We start from the raw sequence: 22,728 nt of genomic DNA on the forward strand, positions 1-22,728 counted from the left end.
CTTTCTTTTCTTAACTGTTTTTACCCTTAACGTCATTAAAATACATATGGTTGTGTAAAATAATAATAATAACATTGTATTGTTGTTTTTAAACATATATGCGTAACGTAAATGACAATAATAGCACAAAGAAGGGAGAGGAGTGGAGCTGTATTAGAACAATGTTTCTGCATTTTACTGGAATTAGTACTGATCTGAAGTAGACTGTGATAAGATGCATAGTATAATCCCTAAAGCAAATAATAAAATAGTAACTTTAAAAAATAGTAACAAGGTCAAAAAGGAATTAGATAATATAGAAAACAAATAGTAAAATGGCAGATCTAAATCTAACCATATCAATAAAAACATTAAAACATTAAACATTCCAATCAGTAGGGATTGTCCAACTGTATTTTAAAAAGGATCCAACTATATGCTGTCTGCAAGAGACATATTTTAGGTTTAAAGGAACAAATTAGTTGAACATAAAAAGATAGACAAAGATATACTGTACAAACAGTAAGAAAAAGAGCTTGAGTGACTATACTAGTATCAGGCAAAATAGACTTTAAGACAAAAGTCCTAGAAGACAAAGAAGGACATTTTATAATGTTAAAAGGGACAATCCACCAAGAAGATACAACATTTAGAAACATACGCATCTAACAACAGAGCTCCAAAATAACATGAAGCAAACACTTTGACTTGAGAGGAGAAATAGACAACTCAATCAGCTGCTGGAGACTTTTACAGTAGCTGGAGACTTTAATACTCCACTTTTAATAATGGATAGAACAACTAGAGGGAAAATCAACAAGGATATAGAAGACGTGAACACTTACCTATCTACATGACACAGTAACATCTCTAGAACGCTCTACCCAGCAATAGCAGAATTTTCATTCTTTTCAAGTGCACAGGGGACATTCTCTAAGCTAGACCATATGCAAGGCTATAAAACAAGTCTCAATAAATTTAAAAGGATTGAAATCTCACAAAGTATGTTCTCTGTCCTCAATGGAATTAAACTAAAAAGAAATTGGGGTAAAATCACAAATATTTGGAAATTAAATAACACATTCATAAGTAAACCATAAACCAAAGAGTAATCAGAAGGTAAATTTAAAATATTTTGAGCTGAATGAAAATTAAAGCACATTATATTAAAATTTATCAGGTGCAGGGACTTCCTTGGTGGTCCAGTGGTTAAGACTCCGCACATCCAATGCAGGGGGTGCAGGTTCGATCCCTGGTCAGGGAACTAAGATCTCGCATGCCGCAGTGTGGGAAAAAAAAAAAAAAATTATGAGGTGTAGTCAAATTAAAATAAGAAAGATCTCATATGAATAAGCTTCCACCTTTAAAAACTAGAAAATGAAGAGCAAAATAAACCTAAAGTAAGCAGGCAGAAGGAAATAATAGAATTAGAATGACACTCAATGGAATCAAGAGAAAAATCAATGAAACCAGAAGTTGGTTCTTTGAAAAGAGCAACAAAATAGACAATCCTTTAGCAAGACTGACCACGGGGTGGGGGGTGGGGGTGATACAAATTACCAAAATTTGCTCAAGAAGAAATAGAAAATCCCTATAGCCCTATAACAAATTGATAAACTAAATATTTAATTAAAATCTTTTCACAACGAAAAGTCCAGGACCAGATGGCTTCCCTGGCTATTAATATTACCCTAATACCAAAGCCAAATGAAGTAGACAACTAAACTACAGATCACTATCCCTCAAGAGTATGTACACAATTTTATCCTTAACAAAATATTAGTAACCAAATCCAGCAACGAATAAAGATTATACACCATGACCAAGTGGAACTTATTTAAGGAATTCAAGGTTAGTTTGAAAACGCATTTGACAAAAGTCCAACATTCATGATAAAAACTCTAAAACTAGGATTAAAAGGGACTTTCTTTAACTTGATAAAGATTATCTATGAACAACAGCTAACATATTTAATGGTGAAAGACTGAATGATTTCCTTAAGATTGAGAACAAGACAAGTAGATGAATACATTTGTATTTAGCATTATACTGGAGACTTTAGCCAGTGCATTCAGGCAAGAAAAAGAAATAAAAAACATCCAGATTGAAAAAGACTGTTCACAGAAATATGGTCCTGTGTAACAAAGAGTGTGACTCCATTTTTTATGTTTGGCTTCTAGCAGCTTCTAAACCCCACCACTCGTCCTCCACCACCCCCCTTTTTAAATTTATTTATTTATTTTTGGCTGCGTTGAGTCTTCGTTGCTGCACGCAGGCTTTCTTTGGTTGTGGTAAGCAGGGGCTACTCTTCATTGCAGTGCGTGGGCTTCTCATTGTGGCTTCTCTTTTGCGGAGCATGGGCTCTTGGTGTCTGGGGTCAGTAGTTGTGGCTCACGGGCTCTAGAACGCAGGCTCAGTAGTTGTGGCGCACAGGCTTAGTTGCTCCGAGGCATGTAGGATCTTCTCAGACCAGAGCTCGAACCTGTGCCCCCTGCATTGGCAGGCAGATTCTCAACCACTGCGCCACGAGGGAAACCCCTGACCTCCTTTCTAATAAACAGTTTTTTAGAGCAGTTTAGGTTCACAGCAGAATTGGGCAGAAGATAAAAGATTTGCTATATACTTCCTCCCTGCTGCATACACATAGTCTCTCCGGCTATTAACATCCCACACCAGAGTGGTACATTTGTTACAATTGAAGAACCTAAATTGATCCATTATCACCCAAAGTCCTGTTTACCTTAGGGTTCACACTTAGTGTTTTACATTCTGTGCGTTTGGGGAAATGTATAATGACATATGTCCACCATTATGGTATCATAAAAAGTATTTTCCCCCCCTAAAAATCTGTGCTCTGCCTATTGATCCCCATGCTCCACCCTCAACCCCTGGCAACCATTGATCTTTTTAACTATCTCCATAGTTTTGCCTTTTCCAAAATGTTGTATAGTTGGAATCATACAATATGTAGCTTTTTCGGATTGGCTTCTTTTATTTAATAATATGCATTTAAGATTCCTCCATGTCTTTTCATGAGTTGATAGCTCATTTCTATTTAGTGGTTGATAGCTCATTTCTATTTAGCGCTGAATAATGTTCTATTGTCTGGATGTACAACAGTTTATTTTTCCATCACCTGTTGAGGACATCTTGGTTGCTTCCATGTTTTGATGATTATGAACACAGTTGCTATAAACACCTGTGTGCAGGTATTTGTAGACAAAAGTTTTCAACTCTTGTGTCATTGCTGGATGGTATAGTGAGAGTATGTTAGTTTTATAAGAAACTACCAGTCTTACAAAGTAACATTACCATTCTGCATTCCCACCAGGAATGAATGCAAGTTTCTATTGCTTCATATCCTCACCAGCATTTGATGTTGTCAGTGTTCCAGAGTTTGGCTATTCTAATAGGTTTTTAAAAAATATTTTGTTTGGAAAAGAAGCCTAGAAAAAAAGACCAAATTTTTTGCTGTCTCTGGATAATGGAATTAAAGGTGATTTTTGTTCTTGTTAATTTAAAAATTTAGAAAAGACGGGGACTTCCCTGGCGGTCTAGTAGTTAAGACTCCGCACTTCCAATGTAGGGGGCGTGGGTTTTGATCCCTAGTCGGGGAACTATGATCCCACATGCTGCACAGCACAGCCAAAATACTAAAAAAAAAAAAAAAAAAGTTAAGGAATTGGATAACTGGGTATGCTGGATGCTCTAAATGCATAGTCTATAAAATAATAATAGGATATTACAAACAACTTCATATCATCACTTGAAAAATATTTTAAATTTAGAAAAGTTAAAACAATGAATATGTAGTACTTAAATAAGAACTATAAACCTCAAATGTTAATTTTAAAATTGTTACCACCTGAAGTGTCATTCGTTGTGTTGTACGTAGTGAAAGAGGAAAATGAATGGACATCTTGGGTGTACAGTCTTAGTGGGAAGGAAAGAGGACCTATGCCCCGGCCACCAGGTGGCGTTGTAAGCCAACTGCCCACTTGCAGGCCTGCTTGAGAGGTGTAGCGTAGCAGTACAGAAAGGTGAGGCTGGGGGAGGACATGAACTGCAGGCTCTAGTGAAGGTTTTGTTAATTATTTGGGGAAAACTTTCCTAAAAGAAGGAACAAATGAAAGAGGTGGAAGTGAAGAAATAACAGATTTTTAAGGCGAGGTTGGCAAAAATGAAGCATAATGAGAAGAGGCTGGGTCCATAGAACCAACTGAGCAATTCTGTTTGTAAAAGGAACGTTTCTTCATTTGAACCTGCAGAGTGGATGAGAAGCTGGCTGTATTGGCATTTTAGATTCAGGAAATCTAGGTTGTGGTGGTATATTATTGTTGGCTTCAAAAAGCTTACTTGGAGATTTATGTCCTTCTTATGGAGGAACATTTTTAAATGGAACTCTGGTGTTTAAAGATGATTTAATATTGCCCTTTGTTTGTTTCTTTTCAAATAGCTATCACTGGAAGTCTTTTTAGAATAAACTTAGGCCTGCATGGCTTGGTAGCTGGTGGCATAATTGGAGCCTTGCTGGGGTAAGTGTTAACATGGTTTGATTCTAAATTAATATAATTTAATGCCTTCTCTGTTAAAAATTGCAATCATTTCTAAAGAACAAATTTAATACTTATAGCCTATAAAAGGTCTCTAGTCTTGGATTAGCAGTAGCTTTGACTGTCCATTTCTGATTGTACCCCAGTTGTTGATTTTACTTCTAGTTTTCACCGGATGAAAACTGTTTAAATGTCTCTAACACCTGAAACTATTTGAGGTTTGAGCAAAGGTACTTATAAGTAGCAGGAAAAAGGAATAAGAAACAGTTAACAAGCACATTCTATAAAAAATTTGGGGTTAGATTTTGTTTGTATAGTTTAATAAACGTTAAGAATTTTCTTCTCCAACTTTTTACTTTGAAACATTTCAAACCTGTAGAAAACATGAGTGAATTGAACATTGAACACCCATATAACCCTTTACTCAGATTCACCAGTTGTTAACATTTTTCCATTTTTGTTTTCTACCTCTCTGTTTATGTGTGGGATATGTGTATATTTCCTTTTCTATTTTTTTCTTTTGGTTAAACCATTTAAAGTATTTTAGACCTCATAATTCTTCAGCCCTAAATACATCAGCATGTATTTCCCAGGATGAAGAACATTCTCCAATGATATCACAGTACAGTTATCACAATAAATAATTTAGCATTGATTGATACTGTTTAAGATAGGGTCCATATTCAAAATTCCTCAGTTATTACAATAATGCCATATATATATAATTTTTTAAAATCCAGGATCTAATTGTTGCATTTCGTTGTTATGTCTCTTTAGATTCCTTTAAGCTAAAACAGTTCCACTGCCTTTTTTCACCCAGAATATTTCTCAATTTTGTTTGATTATCCCCTCATGATTAGATTTAGGTTTAATGTTTTCACCAAGAATACAACATAGGTGAGGTTGTGCCCTTCTCAGTGTATCACATCAAGAGACATATTATGTCACCCATTGTAAGTGATGTTAACTTGGTGTATTAGTTTTCTGTTGCTGTGTAACAAATCACTACAAACTCAGAAGCTTTAAACACCACACATTTATTATATGGGGTTGGTCAAAAAGTTTGTTCAGGTTTTTCCATAACATCTTACAGAAAAATGCAAACGAACTTTTTGGTCAACCCAATATCACTTTTCTGTAGGTCAGAAGTCTGGGTAGGCTCAGATGGGTTCTCTGCTTAGTATTTCAGAAGGCCAAAATCAAAGTGTTGTCCAGGCAGGTTCTTACCTGGAGGCTCTGTGGGAAGAATGTGTTTCTATAAAATTCAGGTTGTTGACAGAACCCTGTGGCTGTAGGCCTGAAGTCCCCGTTTCCTGGCTGGCTGGCTGTCAGGCACCACCTTGTTCCTAGAGACATCCACATTCCTTCTCACGTGCCCCCTCCATGTTCAAACCAGCAACCAGCATGTTGAATCCTTCTCAGACTTTTAATCTCTCTGACTTCCATTCTGCCACCAACTGGAAAAAACTCTCTCCTTGCAGAGGGTTCACCCAGATAATCTCTTTTTTGATTAACTCAAATTCAACTGATCAGTAACCTTAATTACATCTGTAAAATCCATTTTGCCATGTAACCATTTAATCATGGGCATAATATTTCATAATTTATTCATAGTTGAGAAATTAGGGCAGGAAATTTTGGGGGGCTATTTTAGACTTCTGCCTGCCACATTTGGTATCTACTAAATTTCTCCACTGCAAGGGTATCTTTTTGCCATTGTGCTTAATAAGGAATCTGTGGGGTGAGACTGTGTAAGTAGCCCGTTCTCCAGATGTCTTTCTTCTAGTGGTTTCAATGATCCATTGACGATCCCTAATGTAATCAGTTATTGTAAAAGTTGCAAAATGTTGATGTGCTAGTTCTGTCATTTCTTCTGTTTTTATTAGTTGGCATTTATCTGAATAGAAGAGTTATTTCTCCCTTACCCTCCCTTTTTCTACCCCACTTTGGGGAGGAAACACTGTAACTTTATGGATTCTTTTTTTTTTTAATTAAAAAACTGTTTTAAAATTCAACATATTATAATCTATTGCTGATGTTTTTGTTGTATTGTTAATATACCAGCTTGGTTTGAAGGGAAAAATTGCTGAAATTAGCGGCAAAAATATTTTTTTGTTGAGGTAAAAAGAACACATAATGTAAAAATTACCATCTTAACCACTTTAAAGTGTACAGTTCGGTAGTGTTACCTGTATTCACATTGTTGTGCAACAGATCTCTAGAACTTTTTCATCTTGCAAAACTGAAACTCTGTACCCATTAAACACTAATTCTCCCTTCTCCCACCCCACAGCCTCTGGCAACCACCTTTCTACTTTCTGTTTCTGTGATTTTGACTACTCTAGGTGCTTCTTATTAGTGGAATCATGCAATATTTTTCCTTTTGTAACTGGCCTGTTTCGCTTAGCATAATGTCCTGAAGGTTTATCCATGTTGCAGCATGTGACAGGATCTTCCTTTTTGGACTGCATAATATTCCATTGTATATACAGTACCACATTTTCTTTATCCATTCATCATCAATGAACATTTCCACCTAGCAAAAATAATTTTTAAAATGTGGTTACAACTTAAGTTGTAACCAGAAGGAATTTAAGTTGTGTCAGAGTCAAAAACTCCTTCTCTTTGAAAACATGAATCAAACCCTCTTCATTACTGTAATAATTATTATCTAAATCAGTTTCTCAATGGGTAACTGTTGGCATTCTGATGAGACAGTTGTGCCAGACTCTTGAATTTTAGGATGTTTTGGCAGCTTCAGCCCCAAAAGCCAGTAGCATCCTTCCCTCAATACCCTTCACATTTCTTGTCCCTTAAGGGGCTCTGGCACCATTCCTGGTATTAATTTCATTTCTGAGAAACCTTCAGTATAAAGCTATTTACTAGAACTTGTCATAAATATATTTTTTCCCGGTTTATTTATCATTCATGATAAAAATCAGAGCCAATTTATAGACCTGTTGTTTTTATACCAGTTAAATTTAGGAAGTTGCAATGATTGTTTTTCCTATTGTTCAGACCAGGAAGGAAATTATCTTAATATTTTTTTATTTGACAAGGACACTTTAATTATCAAATGTTCCTGTACCTCTCAGTGAGCAAGTGGCTCGTTTGGTGCTGCTCGCGCCTTAGCAGAGACACTCATGTTTCGCGTGGTTAACAGCTCTTTCTCCTAAGCATTCCCTCTGCCTCCCCCTCAGCACTCCTATAGGAAGCCTGTTGATGGCACTTCAGAAGTATTGTGGTGAGACAGTTCAGGAGAGAAAACAGAAGGATCGAAAAACACTCCAGGAGCTGAAACTGGAAGAGCGGTAAGGAGCATGTTAAGACCAGGGGGGTGTCTGGCTTTCCTATCCGTGGACAGTGGTGCCCTCTGAAATAAGTACTCTAAATTGCCGCTCAATTCAAAGAGTTTCTGTTTACTGAGTCCTTCACCTGGCACCTTACCTGGTCTTTTAATCTTTTTAATTAAGGAGAATGGAAAACTGAAAGACACTAATTGAGAATCTTTCCTTAGATACATTTTTTTTTAAGTTAAAATGTTGTAAATCTCATTTGGTTGCATATTTTTTCTTTTCCTATGTTTTTGACTGCATAGGAAATTACCTAAAGGAAATAAACAGCAATGAGTGAGCTTTATTTAAAAGATGATATCCTTGTTTACACATACATCTATGAACAATACAGAGCATGTTAGGCCTCCACATTCAAAGATTTTACTTCTTGCTGTGGATGCAATAGGCATTAGGTAGATATAGTGGCTGTTCATGGACTAGATGCCACTGAGAAGGATACAGACTGTCACCTGTTTATCTAGTCACTCCTTGGGGTCCAGCAATAGCAGACTTCATGCTAATTCTTTTTAAGATCATCATAATAGGCTGCCATCTAGCACTTCGGTACAAATGATTCTCATGGTTCTGCTTCCTGGCCAGTAAGGTGACATCTGCTGCTGCTACTTTGGTGGTTTGGTAGATAAGCAGTCTTCTTTTTCCCATGTTTTTATTTGAAACTTCCATGTGTGCTACACACACACACACACACACACACACACACACACGGAAATTCTTAATATCTGTAGATCTGTTATCCAAGGACAGGTGATATAGGAGAAAAAGCATTGATTTTAGAGCCAATGAAACCTTGAAAACAAACCTTAAATCCCAGCTAGACTATTGATTAATTCTGTGACCGTAGATGTTTTCCTTAACTTCAAGCCCTCAGTTTTCTCAGCTGTTCTAAGGGCAGAATCACACCACGGTGTTCAACATATGTTTGTTTTGTTCTGTCTTCTTTCCATAGTAAGAAGGTGAGTGAGATATGCAGCTCTCTAGGTTCTAGGATAAAGTACTTAAAATTCTGAATGCCATCATATAATTTGATATTATGGAGAGCTAAAAGCATGAAAGCATTAGCTTATTTCTAGCCCTTTAGGTGCCCTAAGAGACTTCTTTTTAAAAAAGGAATCTTTGAGAAAGGAGTTGGAAAAGTAAGGAAAATATCTGGTTATTCGAATCTGATATAGGAAGTTATAGAAGAATTAACATTTGGAAAAATATGAACAAATAATAATTGTATTCCAATCAGAAAAAAAGGAAACCAGAAAAAAAAACACTAGAGAAGTTGGTCAGTTATTTAGAGATGGAAAACCTCAAGAATGGGTAAAAACAACAACTGGAATTATAGAAATGAAAGAATATTTTGGCAGAAGGAAATAGTGTCAGAAGTATATAGGTTATTTATATATTTACATATATATACATATATAATATATATGTGGTATTTCTGAGGACAGTTAATAAATAGTTAAGAACCTTTTATATGTCTGCTTCTTTGCTTGAAAATAACTACAGTATAGAGAAATCAACAAAGTGAGAATCTAGAAAATTGACATAGTGAGCAGAAAATACAGAACATTGGCTGTATTTTCCATAGAGCTATGAAAGAAGATATGGTCAAATCTGGTTATGAAGAGTTGAGAAGAAAGTCATAGGTGACCCTGATAATCACTTAAAGGCAGGAAGACACTAATACTTGACTTGGAGAAAGAACTGATCTGTTATTTGGAAATTCGATTTTTTAACTCCTAGTAAATATACGTATGTAGTATTGCCCTATGTGACTTTTCCGTACTGAGATGACCAATGTTATAACCTTTGTGCATGTCCCACAAGGTCTGTCAACAGAGTTTAACAGAGTGGCAGGGTGTTTCACATCCCCTCTGGGCCCTGAGGGCAAGAGGACAGATTGGTTTGAGGCTCACACCTTAGCTCAGCGTGCTTCATTCAGCAACTGCATGTCACCCCTTCGAGAACTCTGGAATGTCTTAAGGTTCAGAGCTACTGCTGGCAATGTCCACGTTGGTAATGTGAGACTCCTAGCTGGCTTGTAAGTGGAACAGGTTAGGAGAGAGAAGAAAGTCATTGTATTTGAAGTGCAAGGAGCAATGTTTGCTCACAAGTTGTAAGGGAGTATAAGACAAACACTATCCTTCTAAAAAAAATTCTCTCTAGAAACCAAAGAAATAGAGCAGTACTTGATATATCCTTCTTGTTCTTTGATTACAGGAAAGCCAGACTACACTTTACCGAGCTCCTCCCTGAAGAAATTGAAAGTAATTTACAGAAAAATCGATCCAAGGCCGATGCTAAGAAAATTGAAGCACTGCTAAATCTTCCTAGAAACCCTTCGTCAGCAGATAAACAAGACAAAGACTGAACATGCTCTGGACTTAAAACTCATTGGAGAGTTGAAAGCTGTGTTGCTATGTCCATTGAATGCCAGTTAGTTGGGCTGCTGACAGATGTAAGTATGGGCATCTGTAGTGGCAGTGACTTGCTCTTACTTTTTTTTTTAACCAAGAATTGGGCTACTGTACTCTTACTTTACTCATCCTTAAATTTAAGTACATACTTTTATCTACATTGATTGATCTATATATTTGACATTATATCTATATTGATTGATCAATATAGATTTCTTTTCCCTGGATTATACAATAGTAAATTAAGATTTCCCAAAAGATTAAAGTTGAATTGTACAGGCTGTAAATTTATTCTTGTAGCCCTTTAAAAGAGTACTGTAGGGATCACTAGGAAAGAGAGGAAGGAACCAGGTAAGGCAAATGGTCTGTGAAACCCTTGCACCCTTGAGTCCTAGAAACAGTAAGGACCTAAATGTGTAGTCGTGTTTGGTTCTGTCTTAATAAAAATCAAAGATGGTTCCTGTGCCATTTGAAATAATACAAAACTTAACAAAAAGGAAGTAGATAAGCATTATTAAAGAAACAACCGACCTTGTTTCCTATCTCAGTAATGCTGACAAAGTATCTCTGCTATAGTATACAAGAGTTACTCAGAATAGATACACTGTCTCTACACTCCAGGAGCTTGCTGCCTGAGAAGGAGGCTGCCTTGCAGATTATAACTTTTACTCAGTGAGAGGTGAGAATGACTGAATTGAGTGTACTGAGAGGAAAAAACTGCTAGTGCTTTGTTTTGGGGTTAGACCTCTTGGTTCCTACTCTGAAAATACTGTTCACGTGAGCAGGGTTTGTGAAGCAGCCTAGAGTAGGGGCTAAAGCCGTGGGCTCTGGAGGCAGAACAACTGGCTTGGAATCTCAGCCCTGGAGCTTTGCAGCCATGTGACCTGCAGCCAAGCCATTTTACTTTAAGTCTCAAGTTTTCTCATCTGTCAAATGAAACAGTATCTACCTCAGAATGAGTATTAAATGAAACGATGTGTGTAAAACGTAGCACAATGCAGTGGCACACAGGGCATTATCTAACAACAGGTATTAGCAGTTAAAAGGATACGCACCAGCACATTTTCACCATGATTTACATATTATTGCCACACTCCCAAAAGCATGTTTTTCTTAATTATCCCATTCATAAATTGCTGACAAATTGGTACTTGTCAATCTGTTTATTGTTCTATTCACAACCACATTGAGATTAAATTCTTCAACTTATAAAATTAGATGGTTGGTTTTAAAATAATTTTATTCATATCACAAAAATATCAGAATAATAAAAGTAAAAAATACTACTTGAAAAAATAGTAACACATTTATTAAATGTAATAAGCAGTAATTTACTATAATTTATTTAAAGTACAAGTAAGCTGTCTCTTAGGTTTGTACTGTTTTGTGGTTACTTCTAGAGGTCTCCTTTTGATCATGTCCAAGGATTATGAATCTTAACTAAATGTGGCAGTTCCTGGTGTGGTTTTTTTTTTTGGTAGCTGTTTGTTTGTTTAAATTCTTGTAATTTTGTTCTGTGAGCAACCATTTAAAAGTGTACCTCTGTTCCATAGACTATATAGAGTAATCTAGCCCCTTTACAGCTACCAAAATTAAACGTTTTAAATCCAGCCCCGTTTGAGAAACTTGGTCAACTTGCTGTGCGACTCCAGATTTTCAAATGAGAATGTCTGATTGCCCCAGGTTAAATCACGTCCACTCCTGGTCCAATGAGCATGGAAGGCAATTTCAGAGAAAGAGGAGTCATGAGTTAAGTGATGTAGGAACAGCAGTTGGCCACTTCTTTCTTTTCAATTCTCTGCTGATGTCAGAGGGATCCAGAAATACCATGGAGGAAAAGCCACTTTAGGAATGTAAGGAAGCCCTATGGAATGCTATTTTCATTACTTCAATCAGTTTCTGCTAAAGACAGCTTACTCTTTAGTACATACATAAAACCTATCTCATTTTAAATGAGAACCTTCTCATAAAGATTTTACAAATGAGATTAAACTAGCATAAAGCCATTTAAGGAGAGTATCAGTCCAATGTGAACTAAACAAATTATCACTCTCCAACCTTACTATTGCTTTGAGTTGTAAGTCCCCTACATACCAACATTCAAGTTGTGAACTGTTTTTTTTTTAATTTAACTAAAAATAAATTTTAATTCCTTTATATGTCTTTGAAGTAACAAAATAGATATGCCAATTTTTATTACAAAAATGAACTTATGAAGCTGTTTTCATTTGCATTTACTTTCTAGAACAAGTTATTGATTAGTTCATAGATTTTAAATAGAAAAAAAACTTTGTGTGTGGTTTGTACACATGCACAACTTTTGCTAAATCTTTTCTTAGAGAAGTTTGCATTTTCCTCCTTAACAGTTTATTGGTTGTGTCAGTCTTAACCACAGAGGTTAGCAGTGTGTATTAAGTATTTTGCTATGCCCTTGTTCTCTAATACAGTATTTACTTTGGCTTACCAACTTTTTTCCAAGGAATTATCAAGAAGCATTCATCTGGGCTTTTCATAGTATTGATTTATTTTTTAGTTGCTCCTTTTAAAAGAAAAAAAAACAGTTCAACAAAATCTATTCTTGTTTGACCTATGATCTGGTAAGTTTGATTTACTTTACAAAACAAAAAATAAAGTCATTCTGTTTGCATTTACTAACAAGTTGCGAACTTTTGAAGATGCGAACATGTGTTCGCACGTCCAATCACGTAAGTTAGTTCAAGTGTCTGGCATACGTCGTCACGTGCGTGCACCATTATGCTTTTGTGTACTTTACAGTACTGTATAGAGTACAGTAGTAACAGTATATTTACTTCAAGCCCAGCATGTCCAGAAGCAAGCGTAAAATCAGCGGTATATAGCCGCTGTGTTAGTCGGGTACCTAGGCTAACTTTGTTGGCCTTACAAACAAATTGGACTTACGAACACGCTCTCAGAATGGAACTCATTCGTATGTAGGGGACTTACTGTATAAGTCATTCATTCTACCTGTCAGAGGAAATTAGTTTTAGATGGGTCTACTTCCTCCTGAACATAGTAGAGAAGTGGGAGAACAACAAAGGAGAACACAATGAAAATGTGCTGGCTAAACACCAATAATATTTCCATTAACCTCATCTAGGTGTACATACACCATACTTCCCACACATTAACATTAGATTGCTTTTAACAACATAACATCCTTCTCCATTCCTTCATCAGATCAAGTCTCTGAAATTGACCTGATTGATACTGGATAAATTCTGTTTCCAGAAGCACTTTGACTGATGTGTGTGTGTGTGTGTGTGTGTGTGTGTGTGTGTGTGTGTGTGTACACACATACCAGTTAATAGCACAAAGCTGGACTGATGAAGGAAAAGAGCACCAGTGCCAGGAAATCTGGGTTCTGGCCCTGGCCTTTACAATTCAAGTCACCTTCCAGGACTTCGATGTCCTTGTCATTAGTAAGAGTATTCACTAATGTCTCTTCCAGGCCTAAAGAATTCTGTGTTTCCAAATCGTTGGTCAGGGTCACCATAGCTACTTCTGTCCCCATCATACTCCTCTAGTCACTTTCAGCAAAGCCACTGGACTGAAGAGGCTCCTAGAGAACAGATACATGAAGGTCGAGGTGGGATAATCCTGGCCATTTGAGGAAGCTCCAAGAAGAAGTCGATCTCGGATGTGGGACCTGAAGAAAACATTAAAAATTTTTATATTTTTTATCACAAGGGTATTCCCAGTTTGAGGTAACATTGTAGATATTAATCTTGATGGCTAAAGAACATGAAGGCAAGTCTAAATTATGAGAGAATTTAGGACAAGTCTGACAATTTTTACTACATGAAATATCAGGCAAATATTAAGCACCAGCTATCACAAACCAACCAAACATTATGGATCAAGGCACTCACTCACATATGTGTGGGGCAAACAAAGGTGTATCAGGCATGCTTGCTTTTCTCAGTAAGCCTACACTTTGGTAAAGGATATAAGACACGGCACATGAAAATAAACCCAGGGTGCAGAGTGACGTGCTAGAGAGAGCACTGCTCTAGTGGTTGGGCAGAACTGCTTGAACTGGGCAAGATGGCCACAGAATACTTGTGAAGGAGACTGGGTTCCTGGCTTCATTATGAGGGATCAGCTGACTGAGCAGAAAACTTTTAAGATGGAAGGAAAGTCAGGGAAATGCTAGGTAACTGCAGAACTGAGGGGAACATCCTGGGAAGGGCATCCTGGAGAATGAGCAAGAAGTTGAAATGAAAAGAAAGCAGAATAGGAAGCTGAGAGACTGCTGTGTGGAAAATATGCATAGGCTGCTATGCTGCTGTGAAAGGAACCTGAGCTTGATGTCGAGTTTGGGTCCTGGTTTTCCTCCTTATTTGTCTGACTTCAGGCAGATCACTCTACCTCTGGGAGCCTTGGGTTTCTCTCCCATAAAACGGAGATAGAAAGATCGTGCTCATAGATATTTTTATACGGCGAAATGAAATAATGCATTTGTAAAACATAACCTGTTATGTAAGTCTCAGGTATTATAGCTCACTTACTTTCTTTTTAAAGGTAACTCTGCAGAATCTCATTTTTTAATGCCGCTGTTACCCTAACCTTCACAAGTCAAAACTAAACTGTTTATGGAGACTGATTTATAGTGGTTTACCCTGGTCCTGATGTCAGTCTTTTGGATCCTAATGTCTCAATGTTTCTCTTACCTGAAAAGACCTGGGGATTTTAGGATAGCACAAAATTGATATAAACTAATAGTGTGATTCACAAAAGCTGATGCTGTGTTTAGGCTTCCTTAACATCCTTGGATGAATAGTAACTACTCCATCATATGTAGAATCAGATCAAATCTAAAGTTTCGGACACCATTTATTGACATTTAGTGTGTTCACATGGAGCTTTTGGAAACTGCCGTGTGAAGAACAACAGAAACAACCGAAGATGTTTAGACTGAAGAGATCAGCTGGAATGTGGAAAGTAAAAAGTTCTGAAACTTTTCCTGTATACCCTGGGGTCTCTTCTGAGTTTTTAAGTGAGAAAATGACACGGAGGGGTAATTCTTTATGAAATTCGGCTCCGTAATTGGGTCAGTGGAAGATGACTCTGTTAGTAAGAGGCAGACAGATCAATGAGATGTTACTGAATTAGTACAGAGTGACCCCAGTCTGTGTCCAACAGTACTGAGGGATACAGGGGAAAAGGAGTGATCAGAATAAGGAGATAGCCCAGGAATAGTACACGTGTTTGACAGATACTGAAAGACACTGAGTTGACTGACAAGAGGGGAACATTTCAAGATGGCAGAATGGCATGGCAAAGGAAGAGGTTACAAGAAGCAAATTTTATGTGGGGAGAAAGGAGAGAGGTGCCAACCATCTGTTTAGAGTACATTGAATGTGGATTTTGAAAAGGTGGTAGTAGTAGTAAAAGATCTTAAATTTGGTACTGAGAGGAAGAAAACTCTGTGTTCACGAGCACAAGATCTCACATATCCCACACTGGTAGAGAAGATACCTCGAGGTGTTCTGGTCAGCCCAGTCCTTCCACAGATCCTATGTAGATGGGGAAATCCTTTCCATTTCCATGCTCTCCTTATTCCTCATCCTCTCTCTCCATCTTGCAGCATGTCCTTGAAGACAGAGCACAAGCAATAAAAATCTAGGTAGGTAAGTTTCCCTTAAATCACGCCCATGTATTTCAGCAAACCTTCAACTGGCTTAGAACTAGAGGAGTGGTTCTCAACCAGGGGTGATTTCCACAGCCACCACCACCATCACCCCCCAGGGACATGTGCAATGTCTAGAGACATCTTTGGCTGTCACAACAGGGGCAAGAGGTGCTATTGGCATATAGTGAGTGGGGGCTAGGGATGCTGCTAAACATCCTACAATGCACAGATCAGCCCCCTAAAACAAAGAATTATACAGCTCCCAAAGTCAATAGTACTAAGGATGAAAAACTCTGAACTAGAGAGGTTCACAGTCTGTATTAGAAACATCCTTGAGCCCACCAGACCTCTTTATCCTACCCATGGGGTAGGATGTTCATAGCAAAGAGTCTCTAGTCACTTCCTCGAGCCTTGACATTTTTTTGTGCTGAAAGTTGGGGAAATCAGCAGATGTTGGTCTTGCAATTTTCTTTGCTCAGTGTACAAGATTTCTACTCCAAGAAAGGTTGGTGTTCCTTCATGGTGACTATAGCCTTAGCACTGGCCTAGCAGTTCCTCTTCATTTAATTACAGATTGAGGGTAGCATATGTATAAAGCCAAAAATTTAGATTCATAGGAAAAAAAATCCTAGATATCTCTTCTTTCCTCACTCCTGATCTTTCATCCAAAAATAAATTCTGAAGAATTGAGAATTGGTAAAATCACCTGTGGCCATATAGTTGCTCAACTACATCTCATTAGTGCATCTTACCCTCCTCCAAGAAAATGATTCTTACCCTTAAACCTTGTCATTCTACCTTTCCTCCAATTCCAAATCAAAGATTAGACTATCACTTTGTATCAGATATGTTTTCAGTTTAGTTAGCAAGCCTCAGTGTCTCCAAGAAAATATTATACATTTAGGGGAAAAATAAAAGGACTAAACTAGAATGTGTCTTGAGGGCAGTGATCTCTCATCTTTGTAACTCCAGTGCCTAGTAGAGTGCCAGGCACATAGCAGGTGTCCAAGAAATATCTGTCCAGTGAATGAACAGAACTTGCTGAGACAAGTAAAGGAGACACTAAAGTTTCCATAGATTTGCTCCAAAAGTGAGAGTAAAATAGGCTAAAACCTCGGAGAGGTGCTGACCCATACTGGTAGAGTTTGGGTGTCCAGGAATTGAGATCGTTGTGATAGTACAATATTACTTACTGCAGGACAGGCATGTTAGTGTTACTGCAATGATCACAGAAATCCCACATGCTGAGACTGGGATAATAATGGCCCAGAGCAGGAGCTGATCAGCAGAAGGGGCTGGTTTGGCTGCTGAAGGAAAAGAATAGTGTCAGCTCTAATGTGTTTCCAACTGCCTGATACCCATTCTGTGCCCCTTATATTGACACAACTGTAAAGCATTTTTCACTTTTTTGCCTGGTCAGCTCTCCAAAATGCAGCTTCCAGCATTTTTCTTGCATAACTCTTTAATCAGACACATACTTGTGGGCAACTAATACCAGATGTCAGATATTAAATGTGAAAAAGAAAATTTGAACTTTTGCATTTACTGAGTTAAGTTGGCATAAAAAAAGATTCTCAGGAAAGCCTTTAAAAGCTATCTTGTCTTCCTATCTCATTTCTATAGCTGATATTACTATGTATTGCTACTAATAATTGATATTGTGTTCTAGAGATACCTTATTTTTCCTTCTCCAGCTCTGTCATGCCTTCTCCCTTTCAGGGTGTCCTCTTTAACACACACACACACACACAAACACATCCCTACAGTAGCTGCCTAAAGCTACAGAAGCCACTTTGCATTCATTATCAGATACACATTTTTCATCATACAGCCTAGAGCTTCTGGAAGAATAGAAGAGACCCAGCAAAGAACCAAGCATGGATATGGCTTGGTAGTAGGTAGGATCATCCTGAAGGAGAGCTCTACAAACTGGCTATCAGATGTAGAACACAGGGAACAGAGAAAAGACAGGGCACACGAGGAAGGATGCGGGTGGGAGTAGAAAGGTGTATGCGGTACTGCTGTCAGTCCCTCCCGCTCAGGAGCAGCAGCTACACCATTTATTTTCAACCCCTTTGAGGAATAGTTAGCAACATCTGGAGAAGGGCAGGGACACAAAAGGAATATTAGGAGCTCATCCTCTTCTGATTTCTCCGGAATGGCTTACAAATAAATATTGAGCATTTACTAAAGTACCGTTTCTCATTATTCTGATTACAAGCCTTGGGGATAAATTTCGGTCTTTAGCTTATTGGACTTCTCATCAGCTTTCGGCCCAGTTGACACTTTTCCTCCTGGGACGTCTGTGACACCACATTCTTCAGTTTCTGTTTGTTGTGACTCAGTTTTCTTTGTAGGCTCTTCCTCCTCTTGTCCTTTAACTACCGTTGTTCCCCATGGCTCCATCTGTGGTCCCATTCTCCTCTCACTGGCCCCGGTAATCATGGGGTGATCTCATCCACACCCAAGTTTGGAAACACCAGCTGATTTCTAAATCTGTATACCATATTTCTGATCTCATTTCTGAGCCCCAAATTTGTACTTCCAGCCGTTGACTAATGGTTGGATGCCAGCATCTCCACCTGACTAAAATTGAATTCAGTATCCATGTATTCTTTCCAAAGCATATCTACCACCCGCATTCTCCCATTTCAATGAATGGCAGCACCATCAGTGACCCAAATAAAAGGGGAGGCTTGCCTTTGTGCTCACTGCCCAGTAGCTCCCACTGACTTTCTATGCTGTATTGAGAAAATCCCTGCAACTGATTCCTTTTCTCCAAATCTCCTGCAGCAACCGCCTTCGTTCAGGTTTTTCTGATCTCCAACTTAGTCGCCTTTATATTGGTCTCTTTGCCTCTGGTTTTCTAGGCTTTAATAATTCCTACACATTCTGCCACAGTGATCATTATAAAATGCACATTTGACCATAGAGAGCCTACTACTTAGAGACTAGGGAAAGTCGTTTTTTTATTATTCTCTAAAACACCAGATTGGGTGGAGACATCGAGTGATTAGCAGGGTTGGCCTCTGCAGACCAGAATGACACCCCAAATAACAAAGAAGCTCTTGCTATTATCCTGGGAGCCTAGACGTTTCACAAGTTCCAACTCACTCCTGGCTTCCTCTCAGAGGTCACTCCTCATCCATCCTCAAGCCTCACTCAGCCTGGAAAGAAGGTATGTGTTTAAAGAGACAGAAAGGGGAACCAGTAGCAGCAAATGTGCTCTGTCGTGATACCTATTAGGAACCTGGTAAGGCACCCCAGGGCAGACCCAAAATCCCAAGTGCATAGTTGTGTGACGACATCTGCACATATAGCTCGTTAGACAGCCTGAGTGGGACTCTCTGATTGACCCCTTCCACACACACACATATATCTTCCAGTACATCAAGGGTTAACAAATTGGGCCGGCCCAGGCTAAAAGAGCCATAGATCCAATCTGTTTAATTAATAAATTTGGGGTAAAGAGTGGGTATTTAAATAGTAAAGCTTTATTCACATTGACATAACTATTCCTATCAACTATACACCTAATTTACGTTTGTTTTATGCAGTCACCCCTTGACCTCCCCCACAAATGCATTATTTGCTTTTGACTCTAAATGATACTTGCCATCCAGTTCATGAGATCTGAAGTATTTAAAGCTCTCTGACCACAAAGACAACACTGGTGCCTAGCAAGATGCTTGGTATGTGATAACTACTTAATAAAAACTGAATGAAAGAAAGAATGATTAAACACATACTGTTAATCATCTCTCCATTAGTCATTGTGAATGTGGACCAAATAGGACAAAGAACTAGTGTTTTCAATTATCGTGAAAAGGGATACTGCTCATCCTTAGCATGAAGGAAGAATTGAGAGAAGGCAAACTAGGGAAAAGATGATAAAGCTGGGCAGTCTAAATCATCTTTAAATAATAGCTCCATCCTTTTATATAAAGGACTACATTCTATTTCCTATAAGTTAACAAACTACCATGCACAGGCCAAACCTGGCTTACCACCTATTTATTTATTTATTTATTTAATTTTTTTTTTTTTTTTTTTTTTTTTTATCTTTGCGGTACGCGGGCTTCTCACTGTTGTGGCCTCTCCCGTTGCGGAGCACAGGCTCCGGACACGCAGGCTCAGCGGCCATGGCTCACGGGCCCAGCAGCACGTGGGATCTTCCCGGACCGGGGCACGAACCCGTGTCCCCTGCATCGGCAGGCGGACTCTCAACCACTGCGCCACCAGGGAAGCCCCTCACCTATTTTTTTAAATAAAATTTTGTTAAAACACAGCTATGTCATTCATTTGTCTTTTCTATGGCTGCTTTCATGCTATAACAGCAGAACTGAGTTGTTGCCAGAGACCATATGACCTGTAAAGAATAAATATTTACTATCTGGCCCTTTTCTGAAAAGTTTTGTCAACCCTTGCCCTAGAATATCATATGTACTCATATTCCAAATATAAATGATGTCCAAAATAAAATATAATTGAAGCTGCTGTTACTAATTTGTGTAATACTGTCTACCTTAGTCATGATAATCTAAAAGTGGTTAAATAATTATATATCAGTAAAGTGACAAGAATGCTGAATTAATAAACTATTTTTACTATAGGATTCAAAATTCATTTTTATAAATTCTTTAGAATACATAAAAGATGATAGAGATGAGTTTGTACTATTAATAAAATCATGTCAAAATTTTATCTCATTACCTATTGAGGAAAATAAAGAATCCACTCAACATAGAAAGATCTGGAGTAAATCATTCACTAAGATGAACTACTAGACCATCTAAAATATCTCCTCTACTACAAGCAAAAATAAGAGGAAGATGTAAGACATACTACACATAATAAATTATACTCGATGTATAATTTTTTACTATGCAGCCACAAAACATATTGTTATAAGTGGGGCTAGGGGTGAGAGAGGCCTGGTGGTGCTCCATATAATCAGCCAAACAAGTTAGAAATGTATTTCAAGTATTTGAGTTCTTCTGTGATAACCCATTATGGGTTTAATATGCATAAATTTATAAAAGCCCAACTTTTTCCATTTTATATTTTCAGACGATTTCACCTCTTGGGGAAAGAAAATTCTATAAGTTTACTACATGTAGGGTAAACTATTTGGTCATGGTTTTGGTTAAAAATGACCGACTTGGTTCTAAATGAACCAGTAGTTCTTAAAAGGTACATTCACCCTCAAAAGACAATGATTTGACATCATGGGACCATGGGGAGGGGGCCCCCAAAATGAAAGTGCCAAAGCCCAGAGAGCAAATCCAAAGAAGGACAATTCTTAGTGCTTTCAATCACAACAATATTGTTATAATAACTTCCTAATATGTTGACTTGATGGATAGAACTTACTTGGATGTCTAAATTTTAGAATGTTTATTAAAGAAAATAAGTCTAGTGACATTATAGTCAAACCTTAATAAGTCATAGTAATACTGTCATTATCATTTTATTTGCATGTCTAAAAATACTGCAAAAAAATACTATCAGAGTCAATATACATAATTCTGTGATGCATCTGGCTGAGTTATTTTCTTTTTAGACTCTACATAGCAGAAACTTCCCAGAACAGTATCACTTACATTTTTGCCAGTTGAAGGTCTGTGACACTGTTAAGCCTCCATACTTGACAAGACACACAAAGCTGTGGTTGCTTGTCATATTGAAATCCAGTTCGCTGCTAATCGTGTAGAGCTCAGTTTCAGGATCCTGGGAAAGTGTCGTATTGGTAGAATTTAATTCTTCTCCATTTTCCAACCAGGAAAGGTGAGGCTTTGGAAAACCTCCAGAGGTTGAGCAAATTATCCTTCTGTTGTTAGGAGATGGATTTCCAAGATCAGTTATACTAGGGACAGGGAAGTCAGCTGAAGAAAGAACAAGGCTGTAAGTACATATCATTACATATTTGTGTGTGTGTTTATATTTTTAATAAATACCTATCTTTAATCAGAATAATAAAATATAATTTGCAACTTCCCATAAGTCATTAATATTTATGTATAATCCAAAGACTAATTTTGGTTTGAATTGGTTATATCAATTCTTCATAAGGAGGTAGGAGGGCACTTATTAAAGAAAGAAGTAGGTTCATGTGAATAAATATTGACATAGTATCAATACTTGCATTTGCAAGAGGTGAAGAAAAAAATAATAGACAACACGTTAATGTTTCTTAGGTCTGGACATTATCTCATTTCATCTTTACAACAACCCTAGGAGGTAGGTTGTAGAGCAAAAAAGGTCAAATATCAGTAATTTCATATGATTTAACCTAATACAATGTTTCACTTTATAAATAATCAAATTGAGGTCTAGAGAAATCACAACCAATAAGTGGCAGAACTGGGATTTGAATTCAAGTTTTTCTGATACCAGACCTTTCCCTTCCCCTGACTTCTTTTCTTTTCTTTCCTTTTTTTTTTTAGAGCTTCAAACATTGCTGTTTTATTAAAACATTAAAAATAGGATTATATTGAAAAACATATTCTCAGAAAAATACTAATGCCATGGTATTAGAGATGTAAACAAGCAGATTAAAATATGTCTGCCTTCTTTCCTTTTCCTTTCCTTTCCTTCCTTTCTTTTACTTCTTTTTCTCCTCTTTCTTCCTAATTTTTGAGGTATACAAAGTAGCTCTCTTTTATGTATCTATTTATTAATTCATACTATACTAAACACCTGAGAACCCACCATCCAAACTGAGAACAAGAATATTGACAGTAACTTGTGTAAATCTACTTGTATGGTCTTAACTTTGC

General features: G+C 37.5%; 2 protein-coding genes across 2 annotated transcripts in view; one reads left to right on the forward strand and one right to left on the reverse strand.

Annotated features, from left to right (window-relative positions):
- Positions 1-11,906, forward strand: part of TIMMDC1 (translocase of inner mitochondrial membrane domain containing 1) — a 26,084-nt gene extending 14,178 nt beyond the window's left edge. The window contains exons 5-7 of the mRNA XM_022560624.3: positions 4,436-4,514; positions 7,733-7,843; positions 10,100-11,906. Coding sequence (XP_022416332.2) covers positions 4,436-4,514; positions 7,733-7,843; positions 10,100-10,250 — 341 coding nt within the window. The 3' untranslated portion in view covers positions 10,251-11,906. The remainder of the gene's footprint in view (positions 1-4,435; positions 4,515-7,732; positions 7,844-10,099) is intronic.
- Positions 11,519-22,728, reverse strand: part of CD80 (CD80 molecule) — a 25,314-nt gene continuing 14,104 nt past the window's right edge. The window contains 4 exon segments of the mRNA XM_089910572.1: positions 11,519-15,842; positions 15,845-15,910; positions 17,143-17,256; positions 21,553-21,834. Of these exon segments, the coding sequence (XP_089766698.1) occupies positions 15,811-15,842; positions 15,845-15,910; positions 17,143-17,256; positions 21,553-21,834 (494 nt within the window). The 3' untranslated portion in view covers positions 11,519-15,810.

Source organism: Delphinapterus leucas, chromosome 4 (genome assembly GCF_059928025.1).
Source record: "Delphinapterus leucas isolate spDelLeu-1000000601 "Yukka" chromosome 4, BTC_Dleu_Yukka2, whole genome shotgun sequence".
Lineage (NCBI taxonomy): Eukaryota > Metazoa > Chordata > Mammalia > Artiodactyla > Monodontidae > Delphinapterus > Delphinapterus leucas.